General features: G+C 43.1%; 1 protein-coding gene across 2 annotated transcripts in view; it reads right to left on the bottom strand.

Annotated features, from left to right (window-relative positions):
- The window catches only part of LOC140913158 (signal recognition particle subunit SRP54), a 69,956-nt gene that overhangs the window by 10,115 nt on the left and 38,976 nt on the right, over window positions 1-20,865 (bottom strand). The window contains exons 1-2 of one of the 2 annotated variants that reach the window (XM_073349025.2): window positions 13,586-13,741; window positions 2,087-2,263 (exon numbers count right to left, since the gene is read on the bottom strand). The exons of the other annotated variant lie outside the window; for it this stretch is intronic. Of the exons in view, the coding sequence (XP_073205126.2) occupies window positions 2,087-2,263; window positions 13,586-13,669 (261 nt within the window). The 5' untranslated portion in view covers window positions 13,670-13,741. Of the gene's footprint in view, window positions 1-2,086; window positions 2,264-13,585; window positions 13,742-20,865 lie in introns of those variants that run through there. 2 annotated transcript variants of the gene reach the window in all.

Below are 20,865 nucleotides of genomic sequence, written 5' to 3'. Positions count from 1 at the left end.
GAGAAATATGCAACAGAGTTAAATTTCAAGCATCAAAAACACGAATGGGACAAGCACTATCTCCAGCTCATTTTCTTGCAAATATTCTCAATACTTGGTACCAGGGTCAAACTTTAACTGCTGAAGAAGAGAAGTTGGCTATGACATGGACATCCAGCAATTATCCCTTCAACTATAGCAAACTTGAGAGCTAAGGGTGAACCATTCAAGAAATGTGTTTGCTGATGTTTTAAAGGAAGTCACACCAGTGAACAAGAAAATCCTCCAAATATTAATAATTAACCTGTTGAATTGGAGATATTTATGAAGTCATTGGGAGGTGAACTATCTGCTTCAATTACCTTTGGTAAATGAAATAACCAATCTTTCATTTTCTGATATAGCTGTAAAACTAATCTGAAAAGTTTTCAAAATAAATCACTTTAAAAATGTATATAATGTGTACTTTCTAAAAATGAAACCTACATCTGAGTTGTGAAGAATATGTGTTAAAGTTAAAAGAACCAGCAAGAATGCACTTTTATGTAGAAATCCATGATTAAATCGAGTCTTCCTGACAAATGCTGTTTAAAACAAGTGTGAAAATTCTTGCTTTATATGTTATTTAATATGTATATAGCTATCAAAGGTTTTAGAACTAATCTCTATGGTTTAAAGACAAAGCATCACAATGACATTTTGTGTTTGTATGCAGATTACCAGATTTCAGTGCTTATCTGATAGAACGTTCCTCTGGCTTACACAAGACCGTCTTTCACACTACCTGCATCATTCTGTTGACTGCCAACTGAGAATCCAGACACTATGTATTTTTAGCAGGGCTTATAGGAAGTGTCCTGCTATGGTGACAAGCATAAGCGAAAAGGCTGCTGTCCTAGCTACACAAAAGCACCCTATGCTTGTTAATTAAGTACTCAGTTGGCAGTCCTTCTAATGTAGTCAGTCATGTTTGTGCCTGTTTAGTCAGGAAGAGTGCTGGAAAGGATGTTGCTATAAATGGGAGTAATGGTTGGCACCATACAGATAAACAACGTGGTAAGGTGAAAAAGGCATTCACACAGTGCACAGGACAAACCATTTTAGAGTGCTGCTGGTTAGCAACGAGCAAGCGGCTAGAAGCATTACTTTAACATTTAAAAATACCAAAAGGAACTGAACTTCTCAAAGTAACAGGAATGTAATAAACCAAATGCAGAATTATTTTAACATACTATTGAAGTAATGCAAATTCAGATACAATTTAATAGTAGAAATGTGATCTACAGCCCCTTCCCACAGCTACCCTCTAATTAACCAAACCCTATGGCAACAACACTTTTTCAGGAAGAAACAAGCAGAATACCCATACCAAAACCAGGATACTCCTTGTGGGAGCCCCACCAGTAAAGCTCTTCATTGGAGTCGGAGTTCTTTAAGATGTGATGGGTGTATTGACACAGTGGTATGGTTGGCTGGTTAGTTCCTCCAATGTGCCATCACTCAGTGGCTAGAGCATAGTAGCACACACTCCAATGGATTGAGACAAGCAAGTATCTCCTCCTGTGTACCTATACTTCCTGGGTTACTGATACCACAGTGAACTTATTCAAGACAAAGTATTAAAGACAGTGTTCTACCCTTCCAACCCAACATGAATTAGTAGGGATCAGGAAAATATGGAAAGTTTAATTAAAATGTAGATGTTGAACTTGATGTAGTCTAACAACATACTTCAAAATATATTTTTGGTATTTTCTGAAACATCTCAATTTTTTTATTTTATTTTTGCAAGTTCTCTACTGTTCCCTTTTATTATACTGGAGTTGCTCACTGTGCAAAAGCTGGGGGTGCTACAGCACCCACACATCCCTAGTTCCCCGCCTATGTGAACTCCTTAACGGTTAACCGTTTAACCGATAGAATTTTAATAGGTTACATGGTTACTATTTTTAAACCCTATTTACATCCCTAACTGTAATTGGCTAAAATAAAATAGAAGTCAGATTTGAATTCAATAATTATTTTTGTTTCTTCCAAGTGCAAAAAGTGGTTGTCACTTTTCCAGTAAATGGCAAATGAAATAAAGAATTATCTGTAACAAACCTACAGGATCAACAGAAGGCAAGAGGTCTTTTTTTTCTTGCACCGGATCTTCTTCATCTGTGCTATATTCTTCCATGGTTTCTCCACTTGCAAAGTGAATGACCCTTCTTGGGATTTTCTTGTTTTTTCCTATGATCCCCAGTTCCACATTCTCAAAGCCTCTATCGCCATTTGAGTGCAGCTGTAACAAAGAAAATAATGGTTTCAAAAACACAAGCTTCTGCAGGACAAGCAGTGAAACTGGAGGCTTGGTTCTTTCAAATATCTGTCAGCTCATCTAAAGTAGCAGAGATCACTGAGAGCTTTTCTGAAAATTGAGGTGGAGTTTGTTTTTCGAGTGATGCAGCTGTAAGGTAGCATTTCCCAAACTTATTAAAGCTGAGTTCTCCATTTCAAGAAAGCTAAATTAATCACATTCACTTCAACCCTGCCATCACTACAAGTTATATTGTGTAGATCTTCACTACATGGCACATCCTTTCTTTTCTCTACATGCTTTGGTGAACAATGAAATATTTAATGTTGACATTTAAAATATCATCATTGGCATCTGAGTTAACACTCATTGAAATGAATTGAGGTCAGAATTCTTAACTGTTTCAGGCTCTTTGCAAATTCAGGCAGACAACTCTTTCACATAACATTCAATTCATGTTTGCAAGGTATCCTTCAAAACCATGAGAATTAAGGTTGACACACTGAAAAACAATGGAAAGGCCTGTCCATGGTCTCCCCCTTTCTCACACACACACACACACACACACACACACACACACACAGAGTTTAGTCCTTCAGGCCTACCCCGAGGAGGGGTCACAACCCACGCGTTGAAAAATGCTGTTGTAGGGGATGAAATCAGGATAGAGTGATTTAAATGAAAACCATTTAAATAACCAATTGTCATCATGACCTAAATCAGCAATCATACACCCTTGATTTTAATCATGTTTTGTATTTGTACTTGTTAGTTCTTTTCCTAAAGAAAAATAGTTGATTCTCATTGGCTGGTAACTATAAAAACATGTTGATTTGCAAACAGACTTTACACTAAATCTGAGGCTTTTTTTTTTTTTAAACCAGGAGGATACACTGTGCCTATATACATTTATTTAATTATACAGCTCAATTTCAATTAATTTTCATTTCTTATTTTTTACATTATTATGCTAGAAAGTAGCAAATTATACACTTAATTACTAGACTATTTTTACTTGCAATATATGCAATTAAAAGAGCTCAAAACAGCAATTTTTTATTATTAATTATTAAATAAAATTCCTTAAAATTTGCCGCACACTAGAAAAAAAAGTGTTATCAAAACATGATTTGCATTTAAGAATCAACTGATTTATTAAACTAGGAATTATTATCTGCAGTTAGTGAATTGAACTGATTGTTTCTGGTCTCACCATGTCCTTCCAAATTATAGAAACAGTATATCTCATCCTCTCATACTTAGTTTTCATTCATATATTGGAAGAGGAAAATGAGCTTTTCAGCTTTTTCAAACTCCCAATTGGTATCTTAGGGCTCATCTACACTTGAAATGCTGCTGCAGCAGCGCTGCTGTAGCGCTTCAGTGTAAACACTACCTACGCAGATGGGAGGGGTTCTCCCATCAGCACAGGCACTCCACCTCCCCAAGAGGCAGTACCTAGGCCAACTGAAGAATTCTTCCGTCAATCTAACACCATCTACACTGGGCATTCGGTCGGCTTACCTACGCCGGTGGGGGGGTGGATTTTTCACTCCTCTGAGCAACGTAGTTAAGCCAACTTCATTTTCTCAGTATAGACCAGGCTTTAAGTATTAATGAGCTAGTCACTGAACTGAACTAGTTGAATAAGCTGAAATGAAGAGAATATTCTCTCTGCTCCTACAGAAAAAGGCTATTGCTGTCAAACACTGGTTTAGCACATCAACAAATTCTGGTACCAGGTGCTTATCCAGTGACTTCAACAAGTTCAGTGGTTTGATTCTGGCAACAAAAATGATTAGGGGACTGGAACACATGAGTTATGAGGAGAGGCTGAGGGAGCTGGGATTGTTTAGCCTGCAGAAGAGAAGAATGAGGGGGGATTTGATAGCTGCTTTCAACTACCTGAAAGGGGGTTCCAAAGAGGATGGCTCTAGGCTGTTCTCAATGGTAGCAGATGACAGAACGAGGAGTAATGGTCTCAAGTTGCAGTGGGGGAGGTTTAGATTGGATATTAGGAAAAACTTTTTCACTAAGAGGGTGGTGAAACACTGGAATGCGTTACCTAGGGAGGTGGTAGAATCTCCTTCCTTAGAGGTTTTTAAGGTCAGGCTTGACAAAGCCCTGGCTGGGATGATTTAACTGGGAATTGGTCCTGCTTTGAGCAGGAGGTTGGACTAGATGACCTTCTGGGGTCCCTTCCAACCCTGATATTCTATGATTCTCTTTAAAACCTGGCAGCAAACATTACTGCTTAATATTTAAATTAAATACAAAAAAAAAAAGATTTCAATAGATAAGCTTAGGCCTTAACATAAATTGTCAATTTCAAATCTGAAAATAGGCTTATTAAAAAAAATAAACTATATTTAATTTTAAATTTAAAAGTCCAATTTAAATAAAAAATGTTTTAATCTATTTTTATTCACTCTGGATTAAACTAATTCCCTTTTATACAGATATCAAAAATATTAAATCTAGATAGTTAAGTGTATGATCTACATTATTATTCTTACTTCCCCTCCCCCCAAAATAGATGTTAAAAACTTCCCTGTTCTACTTAGTAAACATTTTTTACATCTCAAATCTTGCCCCCTTGCTTCTCTCACAAGACCACAGCTACAGATAACAGAACTAATCTACTAACAACACCTTTTTTAAAATTATGTTTCCAAGTCATTCAAACTCACCCAATAATATGGTCTTCAAAGATCAGATTTTTACTGCTATCCCCAATGATAACATTACTTCCATCCCAGAACAGATATCAGTTTGAAAATGAACTCCAAAAATTTGGAAAAGCAGGCAAGTCTAAAGATCAAACTGACACACAATGTAAATCTAAATAATTCTGAAATAACTAAATCACAGCATATAAAAGAAAGAGAGAAAGCTGAACTTTACGGTACCATCAGAATTAATTGTTAAGCAGATATCTTCCAACACACATGCCACCAAACAGTGGAAAGGAATTTCATGCTACTTTTATTTCTCAACAACCTGAATTCAACACCTCAATCCCAACACGTATAGAGAAGATGCCAGCAAGAAGATGAGTTTCCATACACTTAATGGGACTGCATAGATCTGTAAGTTTTAGACACATTTTCACAACAGAAGGAACATACTAGGTCCTTTAGAGATAGGAAGACAAGGTCTCTGATATGAAGAGCTAGCAATCTATATGAGCAACATACAAGAACGGTATACAACAAAAAGCAATATGATTGAACAGTTGCATGCAGTGTTGGTCCCACGATATTAGAGAGACAAGGTGGGTAAAGTAAAGAGTTGGTCCACCTTTGTCTCTATGATTGAGCAGTGACATTTAGAACACTATTTGTTAATTACATTAATGGAACACAAAAATGTCAACATACATAAAGGCTTACAGAAAACGTAACATTCTGTACAGTGAAAAAAAATCCAGCCTATTATGTTGTGAGAGAGTCCCTCTACTCTACAAAAAAGTAGTTATTTAAAATATTAACCAAAGCTAGCAACAGAAAAATTCACCACCATACTAATGCTCAAAAAACAAAAAAATCCTTACAGTCACAATGCGGCTGAACAAAAGACGAGTTTCTATCAGGTGGTTTGGAGGATTCTTTCAGATACAAACAAGATTCATATCTTTAACATGAACAGATAAAATCTCTTCTGCCTTGGCAGTATAAAGCTTATTAGTGCTAATGCAGCATAATTTTAGCTGTGTCGGTTCTAGGATATGAGACACACAAGATGGGTGAGGTAATATCTTTTATTGGACCAATTTCTGTTGGTGAGAGAGACAAGCTTTAGAGACACGCTGAGCTCTTCTTCCAGTCTGGGAAAGATACTCTAAGTGTCACAGCTAAATGCCAGGTGGAACAAATTGTTTAGCATAAGTAGACAGACACTGGATTTATGGTTTATTACTACAATCTGTAACCCACTAACCCTCCCTCTTTTCTTCCCATGACTGCATATGCGTTAAGGGGCCACTCTGCCTTGAATGGTTACTTAGCACATATTCTAACTACTTATGCTAAACAAGTAGTTATGCATTTGGTTTGTAACAGTTGTCAATTTTCCTTTGCATGTTTGCAGCACAGTTTACACCAATTACATTAAAGCGGCAGTAGTCTAATGGGTTGGGGGGAAGGGGGTTATATTCAGTGAAAATGTTGGAATCCTGCATCCCAATGCCCAGAGCCACTCCCCAAAATTCCAGGATCTGGAAGTTAAATTTGTGGATAAATAAGTTTGTCCTATCTCTGTAAAGGCACAATAAGAAATCCCTGTCCTTCTAAGATCACTTCCTGTTAGTTTGTGTAGTTTGGGTTATCCTTAAACTAGCCCCTCACAATTAACCAGTAACATTCTGTTGAATAAAAAGACTGTGCCCTATGTTTTGGGATTTTAAGCACTGATCAGTATTTATGTAAGTAAGTAATACACACCTGTATGTAAGACACAGGAGGTAACTCTTCTGTGCTACTTGGCACAGGTGAGGCCTCAGGCTGAGTACTGCACCCATTCTGGGTGCCTCACTTAAAGAAAGATGTGGACAAATTCAAGAGAGTCCAGAGGACAGCAACACATGATAAAAAGTTTAGAAAATCTGACCTGTGAGGAAAGGTTACAAAAATTGAGCATGTTTAGCCTTGAGAAAAGAAGACTATAGGGGGACCTGATAATGTTCAAATATACTCAGGGCTATTATAAAGAAGACAATTATTCTCTATATCCACTGAAGGTAGGACAAGAAGTAATCAGCTTAATCTGCAGCAAGGGAGACAGGTTAGATTTTAGGAAAAACTTAACTATAAGGATAGTAAAGCACTGGGATAGGTTTCAAGAGATGTTTTGGAATCCCTGTCATTAGAGGTTTTTAAGAATAGGTTAGACAATACTTGTCAGGAATGGTCCAGGAAAGAATACTTGGTCCTGTCTAAGCACAAAGGGCTGGACTAGATGACCTCGAGGTCCCTTACAAGCCCTGCATTTCTATGATTATATAAATTTTAAACAACATTTAGACTGAAATTCTGTTCTAATGTACTAAATGCTTCACAGACATGCAAGACAAGTCCCTATCCCACAGATTTTACAGTCTAAACAGACAAAGGAAAAAAGTGGGGGAGAAAAGAAGACAAACCAATTTATTTTTTACTATTACATTCAGGTTGTATGATCTCAGCTTAACTTTGATAAGTCAAAACCTATGAAAATGCTGTCTCTAATGTCAAAATATTTAATGTGAAAGTGCTTAGTTTGTATAACTTCACTGTCTTGTGCTACTTCAAGATTAGCTTCAGTTCTTTCAAATCCATACAATTATGAAGTCAGGGATGAAATCACTTGAATCTACCAAGAATGTATTCCCTTCACTACTTTAAACAAGAGATCTAGTAAATACTGCATCTGTAAAGCCACATGAATGTCATTTGAAAACACACTGCAGCACCAGGAAGTAAATCAAATTTTTTTCAACAGTTTTGCTGTACATTAACTAGTAGAATTTACAATGTAAATCCCTGTAAGTCTAAAGTCTACATACACAGATGCTCTTCCACTGTTGTTCTTCTCCTTTCCCCATCTCTGTGCTTACAAATGGTACAAATGCTTAGAATAAAAATGGCTAGCTGGCAACTCATGAATGAGGTCTCCTACTAATTCTCAACCCATAGGTAATCTATTTTGAATAATGAAGAAAACCTATTCAGTTGTTTGAGAATCAGACATTAAACTACACAGGTGCATTTGAAAAAGTATTTATTGAAACAGCTTTTCTATTTTGGCTTCTTTTAATTAAAGTTAAAAGATTACCTTAACATCTAAAACAGAGGTGGGCAAACTTTTTGGCCCAAGGGCCACATCTGGGTATGGAAATTGTATGGCAGACCATGAATGCTCACAAAACTGGGGGTTAGGGTGCAGGCTCTGGGGTGGGACCAGAAATGAGGAGTTCAGGGTGCAAGAGGGTGTTCCAGGCTGGGTCTGAGGGGTTTGGCGGGTGGGAGGGGGAATTGGGGCAGGGGGTTGGGGTGCAGGAGGGGGTCGGGGTGCAGGCTCTGGGCGGCGCTTACCTCAAGCAGCTCCTAAAAGCAGCAGCATGTCCCCTCTCCAGCTCCTACATGGAGGCACAGCCAGGCGACTCTGTACGCTGCCCTGTCTTCAGGCACTTGGGTCAAGGGCAGCATATGAAGCCCCCTGGCTGCCCCTACACCGTTGTAGAAGCAGCAGTGATCTGTATGCTATGTATAACCTGTATGTTCAAAAGGTCTGTTATCTCTCTTCCCCCCCCTGCCCCCCCACTTTTGAACAGCTCCCAGGTAGACAAGGTGTCTGGGACTAATTAGGCAGCGCTCACACACCCAATGCATGGACACTGTCCAAGGTGGAGTGTGACCAACCAGACACGGCCAAGTCACATCTAGTAGCAGGTCATGAGGAGCAGGTCCTTAAAAGGGGAAGGGGCCATGTGCTCAGGAGTGCACTCACAAGCCTGTACCTCCTGTGAAGGCCCTTCGCCCAGACCGCCTGGCCAGTGGTTTGCCATTGTGCCCCAGGAAGACTTACTTTCATCGCACCGTCCATCGCTGTGCTGTGGGACACTTACCTTAAAGGATCCTGACATCTCCAGTGCCATGCCTGTCCTGGGAGCGTGAGTCTGCTTCTGTGAGCGTGAGACCCTCTCCCACCCCTTCTTTTGAGGCTTAGCTATCAGTATAATAAACGTGCTGCTTTCTGCCAAACACTGGTGGGTCATTAATCCTCCCTAAGCTTACTAGCTGACCCAATTTTGGGTAACATACACATAGGAGCCAGAGGGGGGACATGCTGCTGCTTCCGGGAGCCATGCAGAGTGGGGCCAGCCCCCAACGCCGCTCCCAGCTGGCATGCCGGAGCAGGGCAAGCCCCGGACCCTGCTCCCCAGCAGGAGCTCGAGGGCCAGATTAAAATATCTGGAGGGCCTGATGCTGCCCCCGGGGCCGTAGTTTTCCCACCCCTGATCTAAACCTTAACATTGCATTAAATTATAGAAGTCAGTAAATTCTAAGATAGTTTCCACAGTAGCCTTTACTGTAACTCCTGTGTATATGTATTACAATAGAGCTCTTTGTTACATATCCACACAATGACAATGCAATACACCATAGAAATTATAATAATGGAACTGCACTTGTCTGTGCTACTCCTACAGTAAAACTGTAATGATTCGATATTTATTATGTTTAAATTCCACTTTTCCACTACCCTTAAATGTATGTATGTAGCATTGTGCACTGCTACATCTATAAAGTAAAAATCCTACAATCTTAACATTTAATTAACACAGTAGTTTGCTTTTAGTGTTATTCAAATTCCATTCTTAAGAGGTTCATAGCTCAAAGAAATCATAGAATCATAGAATATCAGGGTTGGAAGGGACCCCAGAAGGTCATCTAGTCCAACCCCCTGCTCAAAGCAGGACCAATTCCCAGTTAAATCATCCCAGCCAGGGCTTTGTCAAGCCTGACCTTAAAAACCTCTAAGGAAGGAGATTCTACCACCTCCCTAGGTAACGCATTCCAGTGTTTCACCACCCTCTTAGTGAAAAAGTTTTTCCTAATATCCAATCTAAACCTCCCCCACTGCAACTTGAGACCATTACTCCTCGTTCTGTCATCTGCTACCATTGAGAACAGTCTAGAGCCATCCTCTTTGGAACCCCCTTTCAGGTACTTGAAAGCAGCTATCAAATCCCCCCTCATTCTTCTCTTCTGCAGGCTAAACAATCCCAGTTCCCTCAGCCTCTCCTCATAAGTCATGTGTTCCAGTCCCCTAATCATTTTTGTTGCCCTTCACTGGACTCTCCAATTTATCCACATCCTTCTTGAAGTGTGGGGCCCAAAACTGGACACAGTACTCCAGATGAGGCCTCACCAATGTCGAATGTTTAGTATCTAAACAATTTAAGAACATGGGAAGTGTGACTCAGATTAAATTAGTACACCTTGAAGGGGCTAAATATACCAGTGGATTATTACACTAGCTTTTCCATTGGCATACCTGAGCTCAAATCTTAAATTGGATCACAAGCAAAAATTAATTTAGTAGTCTCATCTCATTCGTGCACTTCATAAAAGCATCACACAACCAGCAGTTTGCTAAGAACAGTAGCCCAAGAACAGAATAGCAGAAGCAATAAAGACTTGGCAATTCTTTGTGCTTGTGATCTTCAACATATACCCCTTCCTATGCATCCACACAGCTAAAACTCTCACCCAAGCTCACATCATCTTGTGTCTGGATCACTATAATGACCTCTGCTCCAGCCTTGACAAATGCAATCCTCCCCCACTCATATCCATTCAGAATGCTAAGGCAAAGATCATTCTCCCAGCTTATCACTTTGACCATATCACCTCACTCTCTGCATCCAACCACTGGCTCCCCCTTCTCCATCAAATCACAGTATTTGTCTTCAGCTTCAAGGCCCTTCTCAACCTATTCCCGCCCCCATCATCTATCATATGCTTTATTAAGATGTCAACTCCTGTCTCTGCTCCGTCAGCCTTCTCCACCTTACTTGTTTGCAAACAAGTATCTTTGTGCTCTCTCCCATGCTATCCCACAAAATTGGGAGCAGCTTCTTGTAAACATCTATGAAGCTACTTCATTGTGCTCTTTCAAATCCCTCCTTTAATGACACCTGCACAAATCTTGACAATGGTTAGGCTCCTGACACACTGAAACTGCTGCCTATTATGCTGACCAATACAATCTCATTGTTTCCTTGTGTCTGTATCCATCTGTCTTATACTAGATTGTAAGCTATTTGCAGCAGGGATAGGGTGACCAGACAGCAAGTGTGAAAAATCAGGATGGGATGGTGGGTAATAGAAGACTATATAAGAAAAAGACCCCAAAACCAGGACTGTCCCTATAAAATCGGGACATCTGTCACCCTAGGCAGGGCTTTTTGTTCTGGGCTTGTACAGTGCCTAGCACAATAGGGTCAGGATCCGTGACTGGCTCCTAGGTGTTACTGGAACACATATATAATAATAGAAGACTTGGGTGCTTTAGCAGAGCTGCAAGTAAGCTACCATGGCACCTGCTATAGTATGACTGACCTAAGACAGTGCTACAAGGCCTCCTCAGTTTCACATGTACTCAATTCACACATTTAAAGAAAAATGCCAACAGAAAAAAGTAATATGTAAACCAGGGCTGTGCATCAAATCTTTTCAATCTATCAGCCTCATCACTTGTTCAGATCAGAAGTCCTCAAAAATTCTGTACCAAAGAATGTCCTTACTTTGTTTCAGGTAAAACTTGTCAACCTACACAAGCCTCAGTATAGGACAAAAGATCTAAAATGAGAGTGAAACAAAGATCAGGAAGCTTAAAGGAACACTGAAAAAGTTGGCAGGCTTTAGTGAGAAATATTTCCATACACACTACCTTCTAATGCCTTTATTGATCCTATTTTCTTTTGTTGTTGGGTTTTTGGGGGGGGAGGTTGGCATCTTTTTTAACATTTCAACTGAATTTAATAAGTTTTCTACTGAGGGCAGCAACCATCAAAACACAAGAACGGAAAACAGCTAGTGGCTGGCTATAAAAGTGAAACTCTGAAATGCAAAAAGTAAACAAAGCATGGAGTAGTAAAAGAGCATATTAGGTTTCTTTGGGGGGGGGGTAAATGTTCACTTTTGGTCATCTCAGATGTCACTAGTAGCAGAGGTAAGGAAATTTGTCGGGTTAACGACTATTTTTAAGAAGTAATGTCCTTTATATGTAAGATGGCTATATCTCAATACACTTGCCAAGTTAGCACCACAACTTGCTGAAAGCTGAAACCTGCCTTAATTTAAAATTTATCAAACTCATTTGTAACAGGTGTTATTTACTGAGTGAAACACAAGAAATCTGGGCCAGTGCAGATGTCTGAAGTGTTTAAAAAAAGGGAGCACTGTCCCCTCTGAACAAAATGAAGCAATTAATATTCTAGTATAAAACCTGAGACAGGTGAAGACCTAGTAAGCTTCCAATTTCCCCAGTGCTACTCATGAGCCTGGATTCTGCAAAATCTTCCATGTGCAAAACTCTTAATGAATTCACTGGGAATTCTATGTTGGAGGGCTTGCAAGATAAGGCCTGTGAATCAGGTATCACTTGGGGCCACCACCTCCACAATGCTGCTGCCCCCTGTTGTAAGAGATTAAAAAAAAATTGACAAGATAACACTATCCCACCAGCCAGTCATTATTATACCAAAGCAAAAAACTACATTGACTTCACTTGCATACCCCCACCCAGTTACACTGTTTAGCTAGTTTTGCCAGAAAAAAGTCTTTGTTCACAACCTAAATGGAGTGAAAACAAATTAAAGTTCTATTTATTTTTTTTTTGGGGGGGGGGGGGAAGAGGAAGCAAAAGCATGACATGCATTGTAGTAAACGGTTGCGCTGCTTTGGCAAGCAAGAAAACAAAATGTAAGCTAGGAGAAATACTGAGCTTCTCACACTTAAATCAAAATCCAAGAGACATATTTTGCCCACAATCCAACCCTACCAACCACTTGCGAGGAACCACTTGCCATCACCTATTAAACTCTACAGAGCCATCCCCTGTAGGGTTTCAAATAAGCCTTGACAAGAGTGGACAGCCATATTTCAAATCAATCATGAAGTTATTGAAGCAATCATTTATGGAAGAGGTCCAATTTTCTAAAGGTGGGAGGAAAAGCCATAGGAAAGGATCTTCAAGCTATACATTACAAGGTAAAACAATGTTGTATCTATATATATTTGACAACTGTGTTAAGCCACAGGAAGAGGCAAGTAACGTCTAGGGCTTGGGAGGCTATTATTTTATTACCATCAAAATAAACAAAAAATGTGCAGTTATGTAGCATCTTCTATCCAAGACTCTCCAAGCACTTTACAAACATTGATGACCTCCGCTCCCACGCCAGCCCTGCGGGGCAGGGACACTACCCTGTGGTGGCGCAGGCGGGCCATGGAGCCGTGGAAAGGTGATTTGCTGAGGACCACACACAGGAAGCGCTGGAAAAAGAACCCAGGAGTCCTGACTCCCAGGCCCCCGGCTGTGGCTGCGGACCCACGCCACCCGCCTTTGCTCCCCTAGGGGCCGGACAGCCTCTGTGGCGGGCAGCAGCTGCCCCACTGGCCCTCGGAAGAACAGAGAACAGGGTCCGGCCAGTCCCCCCAGGGGTGGTATTAGGTGGCCGGGCCCAGCCCGGCCTGGCCCAGCCCCTCCCTTGTGCGGGGCGGGGAATGAGGGCTCAGCCGGTGCCTAAGCCGGTCTCACCTGCTCCTGTTCCATAGCAACGGGGGATGCGGTCCCGGCGGGGGAGGTGCAGTACAGGGTGATAGCGGAGAGCCCCTGCTCCATACCACCGCCAGCGCGCGGAGTCCGCCCGGCCCTGGGAAGTGAGGTCACGAGCGGCCCCGCCCGCCGCACGCACCCCCGGAGCGCAAGGGCGGGGAGAGAGGCCGTTGCCAAGCAACCGGCTGGGCCTGGCACCTCCTGCGGCGGGGTGCGGAACAGCGTCCGTCCCTGCAACCCCGGATATGGCCCGGCTGCACAGCCAGGGCGCCGCGCGCCAGGGATCCCCTGAACGCAGGACCCGCCCCCATAGCCGGGCCTCCCCGCGCGCCAGAGATCACAACCCAGGACCCTCGCCCCGCCGCCAGAGACCCACCCCCAGAGCCAGGCTCCCCCACTGCCAGAGACCCCCCCCCTCAGTCAGCATCCCCCCCGCCGGCACCAGAGACCCGCCCCCGTAGCCGGGACCCCTGCTGCCAAGCAGAGACCCACCCTCACAGCCAAGCCCCGCACCACCACACTCACAGTCAGCCCCCCCGCCCCCAGAGACCCACCCTCACAGCCAAGCCCGCCCCGCCTCTAGAGGTCACACCCTCCCCCCCATAGCCGGAACCCGCGCCGCCAGAGACCCACCCCCATAGCCAGGCCACCCACCCTCACAGCCAAGCCCACCACCACCTCCAGAGACTCACCCCCCATAGATGCACCACCACCACCACCCCCCGCTGCCATCCCAACAGCCAGACCCCACAGCCAGGACCTCTGCTGCCAGAAACCCACCCCCATAGCCAGGCAACCCACACCCACAGCTGGACCACTTGAAGTCACTACCACCCACCTTCACAGCCAGACCCACCACAGCCACCGCCACCCACCTCCCACAGCTGATACATATTCACTGTATAAATAGAATACCCTTTGATATGGAATAATTAATTTAGGTTATTACAGTATTGTTATTTATTTGCTTAGCAGGTACCCTTATCCAGGGCAACTTACAGTGCATACGAAGTATTATAGTTAAGCACAAGTACAAAAATGTTTACAAATAAGAGCAAGAGGTTTTGTTTGTTGTCATAGTTGATGTCTGATTGTTCTTAAAACATAAAAATAAAACTCGATACTTTTAGTTCTTGATACAATATGGTAGCAGACTACAAATGCAGAACAGAGCATATGTTTAAAATGTAGAGTGCAACATAGCAAAAGGGCACAGGTATGTTGCTACTAATGAGCATCTACTGTACGCACTTCCACTCAGAGAGACCAGAACCCCCGTGACACTGGTAAACCTGGTGCCATCTCTTGTCAAGTCTGTAGGCATCAGCTGAGCACTGACAAACTGTTGACACTCAGTACTTCAAAGAAACACCCTGGAACCTCCATTTTTGCCACTGTGATATGATTATGATATGTTTTGTACAAACTATGCCTTGTGAGGCATCGTTTTAAAAGTCTTGATCTGTTGAACATTAATATCCTGTTGCATTGTATGTAGTGTTGTATGTGAAGTTATGAAGTATTGCTATATGTGCTACTGAAATATGTTGTGAGGTTGGGAAACACCCACAGCCAGCCTTTCAGTTGCAACAAAGGAGGGCCAGACAGTGTTGATGGCCAATCAACAAAAGAAACCACTATCCGAGAGGCTCCTTAAAGAAGGTATGTACTGCTTGACCAATGGAGACTGACTGACCCCCACATCACAGCAAGGATTTTTCTAGCAGCTGGAAGAAGGAATAAAAAGAGAGACAGTGACATCATCACTTGGCCTCTCCCCCATATCAACACCTGGATGCATCTGATGACGCGGGTTTTAGCCCACGAAAGCTTATGCCCAAATAAATTTGTTAGTCTCTAAGGTGCCACAAGTACTCCTCGTTCTTTTTGGAAAGACAAAGACTTCGAACTGGGGAAGTTTGGTCCCAGGCTGGAAGGTAGTCTTAGCCTGTGTATTGAGGAACCTTAACCTGCTTGCATCATCTGTCAAGGTGAGACACTGCTTGATTCAAATCCTGCTTAGTCTGTAAAATTTAGACTGCTGATTTATTTTTATTTCTTAAGTAACCAACTTTGATCTCTGTGCCTACCACTTATAATCACTTAAAATCTGTCTTTCTGTAGTTAATAAATCTGTTTTATATTTTACCTAAAACAGCATGTTTTGTTAGAAGTGCTTGGGAAATCTCAGCTCAGATTATGAAGGCTAGTGTATGTCTATTCCACACTGAGGGAGTGGCAAATTGTTTAATGAACTTGCACCGCCCAAGGGAACCTAGACGGTACAGTTCTGGGGTGCAAAACTGTGCACTGGGGGAAATTGGCTGGAGCTTCTCTATTGATGGTTCATGAGCATCTGGGAGATCATTCATGTAACTCAGTCGAATGTGTCCCTACCTTTCAGAAGCTTGTAGCTTGACATCAGCATCACATTGTGACAGGCAGCCAGGTTGATGGGTTTGGGGGCCTCAGTGATCCCACAGTCCAGGTTGCGCCCGGGACCCTGTGACACAGACTCATAGCTGGAAACCAAACCAGCTCAGCTGTTTGTTAATTTTGTTCCAAATAGTTATTAGTCTAATAAGACTTTATTTAGTGTTTAGACTCTATGAAATGATTGTAAGTTGCTGCATGCATTAATCTCACTTGTAATGTCTGTATTCCGTACTATAAAGAAACATGTATGTTTTGCTTTATAACTTTTAAAATGTTTGCTCTGAACTTGTGAACCCAAGCAAGGAAATCCTCCCCTCCACTCATTAAGGAGGCCTATCAAAATTAAACAGGCTATTAAGGAACATCACAAGACAAAGGATTGGTGAATGGCCCTATCGCACCTTGGAAATGCTATGTGCAATGTGAGTTCATCTCATTGACTGAAAGTAATCTCATTGACTAAATGTAAAAGATAAAATAGGTCACAAGAAAATCTTTCATCTTTTTGCTATTCGAATTCTCACAGGGCCAGAGACACTAAACTAAGACAGATCCCCAGGGGTTACCCCGGGTCTGCCCTGAAAGACATTTTGAATAAAAAAAAAAGCACAAGAACAAATCCGCACAGAAACACCCCTAGATCTCCGATCAGGAGTATTCTATCTGCTACCCAAGTTCCATAAACCTGGAAATCCTGGACACCCCATCATCTCCAGCATTGGCACCCTGACAGCAGGATTGCCAGGCTATGTAGATTCCCTCATCACACTCTACGCTACCAGCACTCCCAGCTATCTTCGAGACACCACTGACTTCCTGAGGAAACTACAATCCATCGGTGATCTTCCTGAAAACACCATCCTGGCCACTATGGATGTAGAAGCCCTCTACCCCAACATTCCACACAAAGATGGACTACAAGCCGTCAGGAACTGTATCCCCGATAATGTCACAGCAAACCTGGTGGCTGAACTTCGTGACTTTGTCCTCACCCATCACTGTTTCACATTTGGGGACAATGTATACCTTCAAATCAGCGGCACTGCTATGGGTACCCGCATGGCCCCACAGTATGCCAACATTTTTATGGCTGACTTAGAACAACGCTTCCTCAGCTCTCGTCCCCTAACCCCCTGCTCTACTTGCGCTACATTGATGACATCTTCATGGTCCTGCTTTGAGCAGGGGGTTGGACTAGATGATCTCCTGAGGTCCCTTCCAACCCTGATATTCTATGATTCTATGATTCTATGATCATCTGGACCCATGGAAAAGCCCTTGAGGAATTCCACCATGATTTCAACAATTTCCATCCCACCATCAACCTCAGCCTGGACCAGTCCACACAAGAGATTCATAGAATCATAGAATATCAGGGTTGGAAGGGACCTCAGGAGGTCATCTAGTCCAACCCCCTGCTCAAAAGCAGGACCAATCCCCAATTAAATCATCCCAGCCAGGGCTTTGTCCAGTCTGACCTTAAAAACTTATAAGGAAGGAGATTCCACCACCACGCTAGGCAACGCATTCCAGTGCTTCACCACCCTCCTAGTGAAAAAGTTTTTCCTAATATCCAACCTAAACCTCCCCCACTGCAACTTGAGACCATTACTCCTTGTCCTGTCCTCTTCCACCACTGAGAATAGTCGAGAACCATCCTCTCTGGAACCACCTCTCAGGTAGTTGAAAGCAGCTATCAAATCCCCCCTCATTCTTCTCTTTTGCAGACTAAACAATCCCAGTTCCCTCAGCCTCTCCTCATAAGTCATGTGTTCCAGACCCTTAATCATTTTTGTTGCCCTTCGCTGGACTCTTACCAATTTATACACATCCTTCTTGTAGTGTGGGAAAAACTACAAGATCCACTTCCTGGACACTACAGTGCTAATAAGCGATGGTCACATAAACACCACCCTATACCGGAAACCTACTGACCGTTATACTTACCTGCATGCCTCCAGCTTCCATCCAAGACACACCACAAGATCCATTGTCTACAGCCAAGCTCTACGATACAACCGCATTTGCTCCAATCCCTCAGACAGAGACAGACACCTACAAGATCTCTATCAAGTATTCTTAAAACTACAATACCCACCTGCTGAAGTGAAAAAACAGATTGACAGAGCCAGAAGAATACCCAGAAGCAGGGGTGAAAGTAAGTTAGAGGACTTACCGGTACGCCGGAGTCCTGAGCAGGGGGCATGGCCTCAACCAGAAGAGGCAGGGCCTTAAATCCCTGAGCCCTTTAAATCCCCGCCTGAGCCCTGCTGCCTGAGCCCTGGGGTAGCGGTGGCTGGGCTACATTGGGGATTTAAAGGGCCCTGGGGCTCGTTCACCTGCACATCTACCAATGTGATATATGCCATCATGTCCCAGCAATGCCCCTCTGCCACGTACATTGGCCAAACCAGACAGTCTCTATGCAAAAGAATAAATGGACACAAATCTGACATCAGGAATCATAACATTCAAAAACCGGTAGGAGAACACTTCAACCTCTCTGGCCACTCAGTAAAAGATTTAAAGGTAGCAATTTTGCAACAGAAAAGCTTCAAAAACAGACTTCAACGAGAAACAGCTGAGCTTGAATTAATTTGCCAACTAGATACCATTAACTTGGGTTTGAATAGAGACTGGGAGTGGCTGGGTCATTACACATATTGAATCTATTTCCCCATGTTAAGTATCCTCACACCTGCTTGTCAACTGTCTAAATGGGCCATCTTGATTATCACTACAAAAGTTTTTTTCTCCTGCTCATAATAGCTCATCTTAACTAATTAGCTTCTCACAGTTTGTATGGCAACTTCCACCTTCTCTGTATGTATACATATATCTTCTTACTTTATGTTCCATTCTATGCATCCGATGAAGTGAGCGGTAGCCCACGAAAGCTTATGCTGTAATAAATTTGTAAGTCTCTAAGGTGCCACAAGTACTCCTGTTTTTTTGCGGATACAGACTCTCACAGGCTGCTACTCTGAATTCTGTTGCTTGGGCCATCCTCTGGAGTGGAGTGGCTGGAGCCTCCCCCCCACCCCCACGTTCTTGGGCATCTGGGTGAGGAGGATATGGAACTTGGGGAGGCAGGCAGGCAGTTATACAATGGATGCAGCGGGGGTCTGTGCTCTTGTTGGCTTTCCTGCAGTTCCAACCGACGCCTCATCATGTCCGTTTGCTCCCCCATTAGCCTCAGCATCGCCTCCTGCCTCTGCTCTTCATGCTCACTTAATGCTTTCCTGGCCTCTGTCACTGAATGCCTCCGTGCATTAAGCTGTGCCCCATCAGTGCAGGACAACTTCATGAGCTCGGAAAACATGTCATCGCGAGTGCGTTTTTTTTGCCTTCTAATCTGCGATAACCTCAGGGACGGAGATGATAGGGAGAGCATAGAAACATTTGCACCTGGGGGGCGATAAAAAGGGACAGTAAAATTTAAGATGATACATTTCTGAGAACAGAAGGGAGACTCTTTCACAGTGAATCAAGCAATTCACAGCAGACAGCACATGTGCTTTAGGTACAAGGTCACATTTTGCCTTTTATATTGAGCACCTGCCAGTATGGAGACACATCACACACAGCTGGGCAACAGAATTCGGTTTCCAGGCAGCCACAGTAAGCCTTTTGGTACACAGGGTTGGCTTCTTACGCCTTCATACCATGTAGGAATGGTTTCAAACTGCAGCACCATCCTTTCCCATAGCAAACAATGCCGTTTGGGTTTCACATTTAAAAGGAGGGGCTGCAGTTTTCAGGTGGATGTGCAGCACAAACCTGTCTGCACCCCACCGCGTGGCTATTCTCTGGGATGATCCCTTTTAGCCAAGCGCAAACAACCCAGCATGAATGGGGTCTTTTTACTGTTCCCTTACAAAAATTCCCCTATTTCAACCAGGTGACCATGAATGATATCACTCTCCTGAGGCTAACACAGAAAGATAAAGACCGAATGTTGCTTGAATACAACCAAAACCCAGGACCATTCACTGCCATGCTTTGTGTTGGAATGATTCCAGACTACTTGCTACTGGCTTGGCACAGTAAAGTGTCCTACTGTGGAGGACGAAATAAGGCAGCCCTCCCCAGAAACCTTCTGCAAAGGCTTTCAGAGTGTCTCCAGGAGAGCTTCATGGAGATGTCCCTGGAGGATTCCCGCTCCATCCCCAGATACGTTAACAGACTTTTCCAGTGGCTGTACTGGCCGCAAATGCATCCCAATTCTTCAGGGCAAATCAAACATTAAACACTATTACTGTTAAACCCTGAACTGTAGTTACAAATGTGCACTCACCAGAGCTGCCTTCTCCGGCTTCAGAGTCAGGGATCCCGCCTTGGGAGGGTATTGGCTCCAGGGTGATAGAAAGGTCCTGGCTGCTGGGGAGAATGGATTCACCACTTGCCTGCTGTGCATTCTCCTCCTCCTCCTCCTCTTTCTCATCCACAAAATCCTCCTTCCTGTTGGGTGAGACTCCCCCCTTGCAGGTGTCCATGGACAGTGGTGGGGTGGTAGGGTCCCCCCCTAGAATGCCATGCAGTTGATCATAGAAGCGGCATGTATGGGGCTCTGACCCAGAGTGACCGTTTGCCTCCTTTGTCTTTTGGTAGGCTTGCCTGTGTTCCTTAACTTTTACGTGGCATTGCTGTGTGTCCCTGTTGTAGCCTTTCTCCATCATGCCCTGTGCGATTTTGGCAAATATATTCACATTTCTTCTTTTTGATCGGAGTTTGGCCTGCACAGATGCTTCTCCCCATACAGCAATCAGCTCCAGTGTCTCCCTTTCGAACCATGCTGGAGCTTGTTTGCGACGCTGAGGGGACTG

This window comes from Lepidochelys kempii, chromosome 6, assembly GCF_965140285.1.
Source record: "Lepidochelys kempii isolate rLepKem1 chromosome 6, rLepKem1.hap1, whole genome shotgun sequence".
Taxonomy (NCBI): domain Eukaryota; kingdom Metazoa; phylum Chordata; order Testudines; family Cheloniidae; genus Lepidochelys; species Lepidochelys kempii.
The sequence above is the reverse complement of the archived record's forward strand: the minus strand, read 5'-3'. Positions and strand labels throughout refer to the sequence as shown.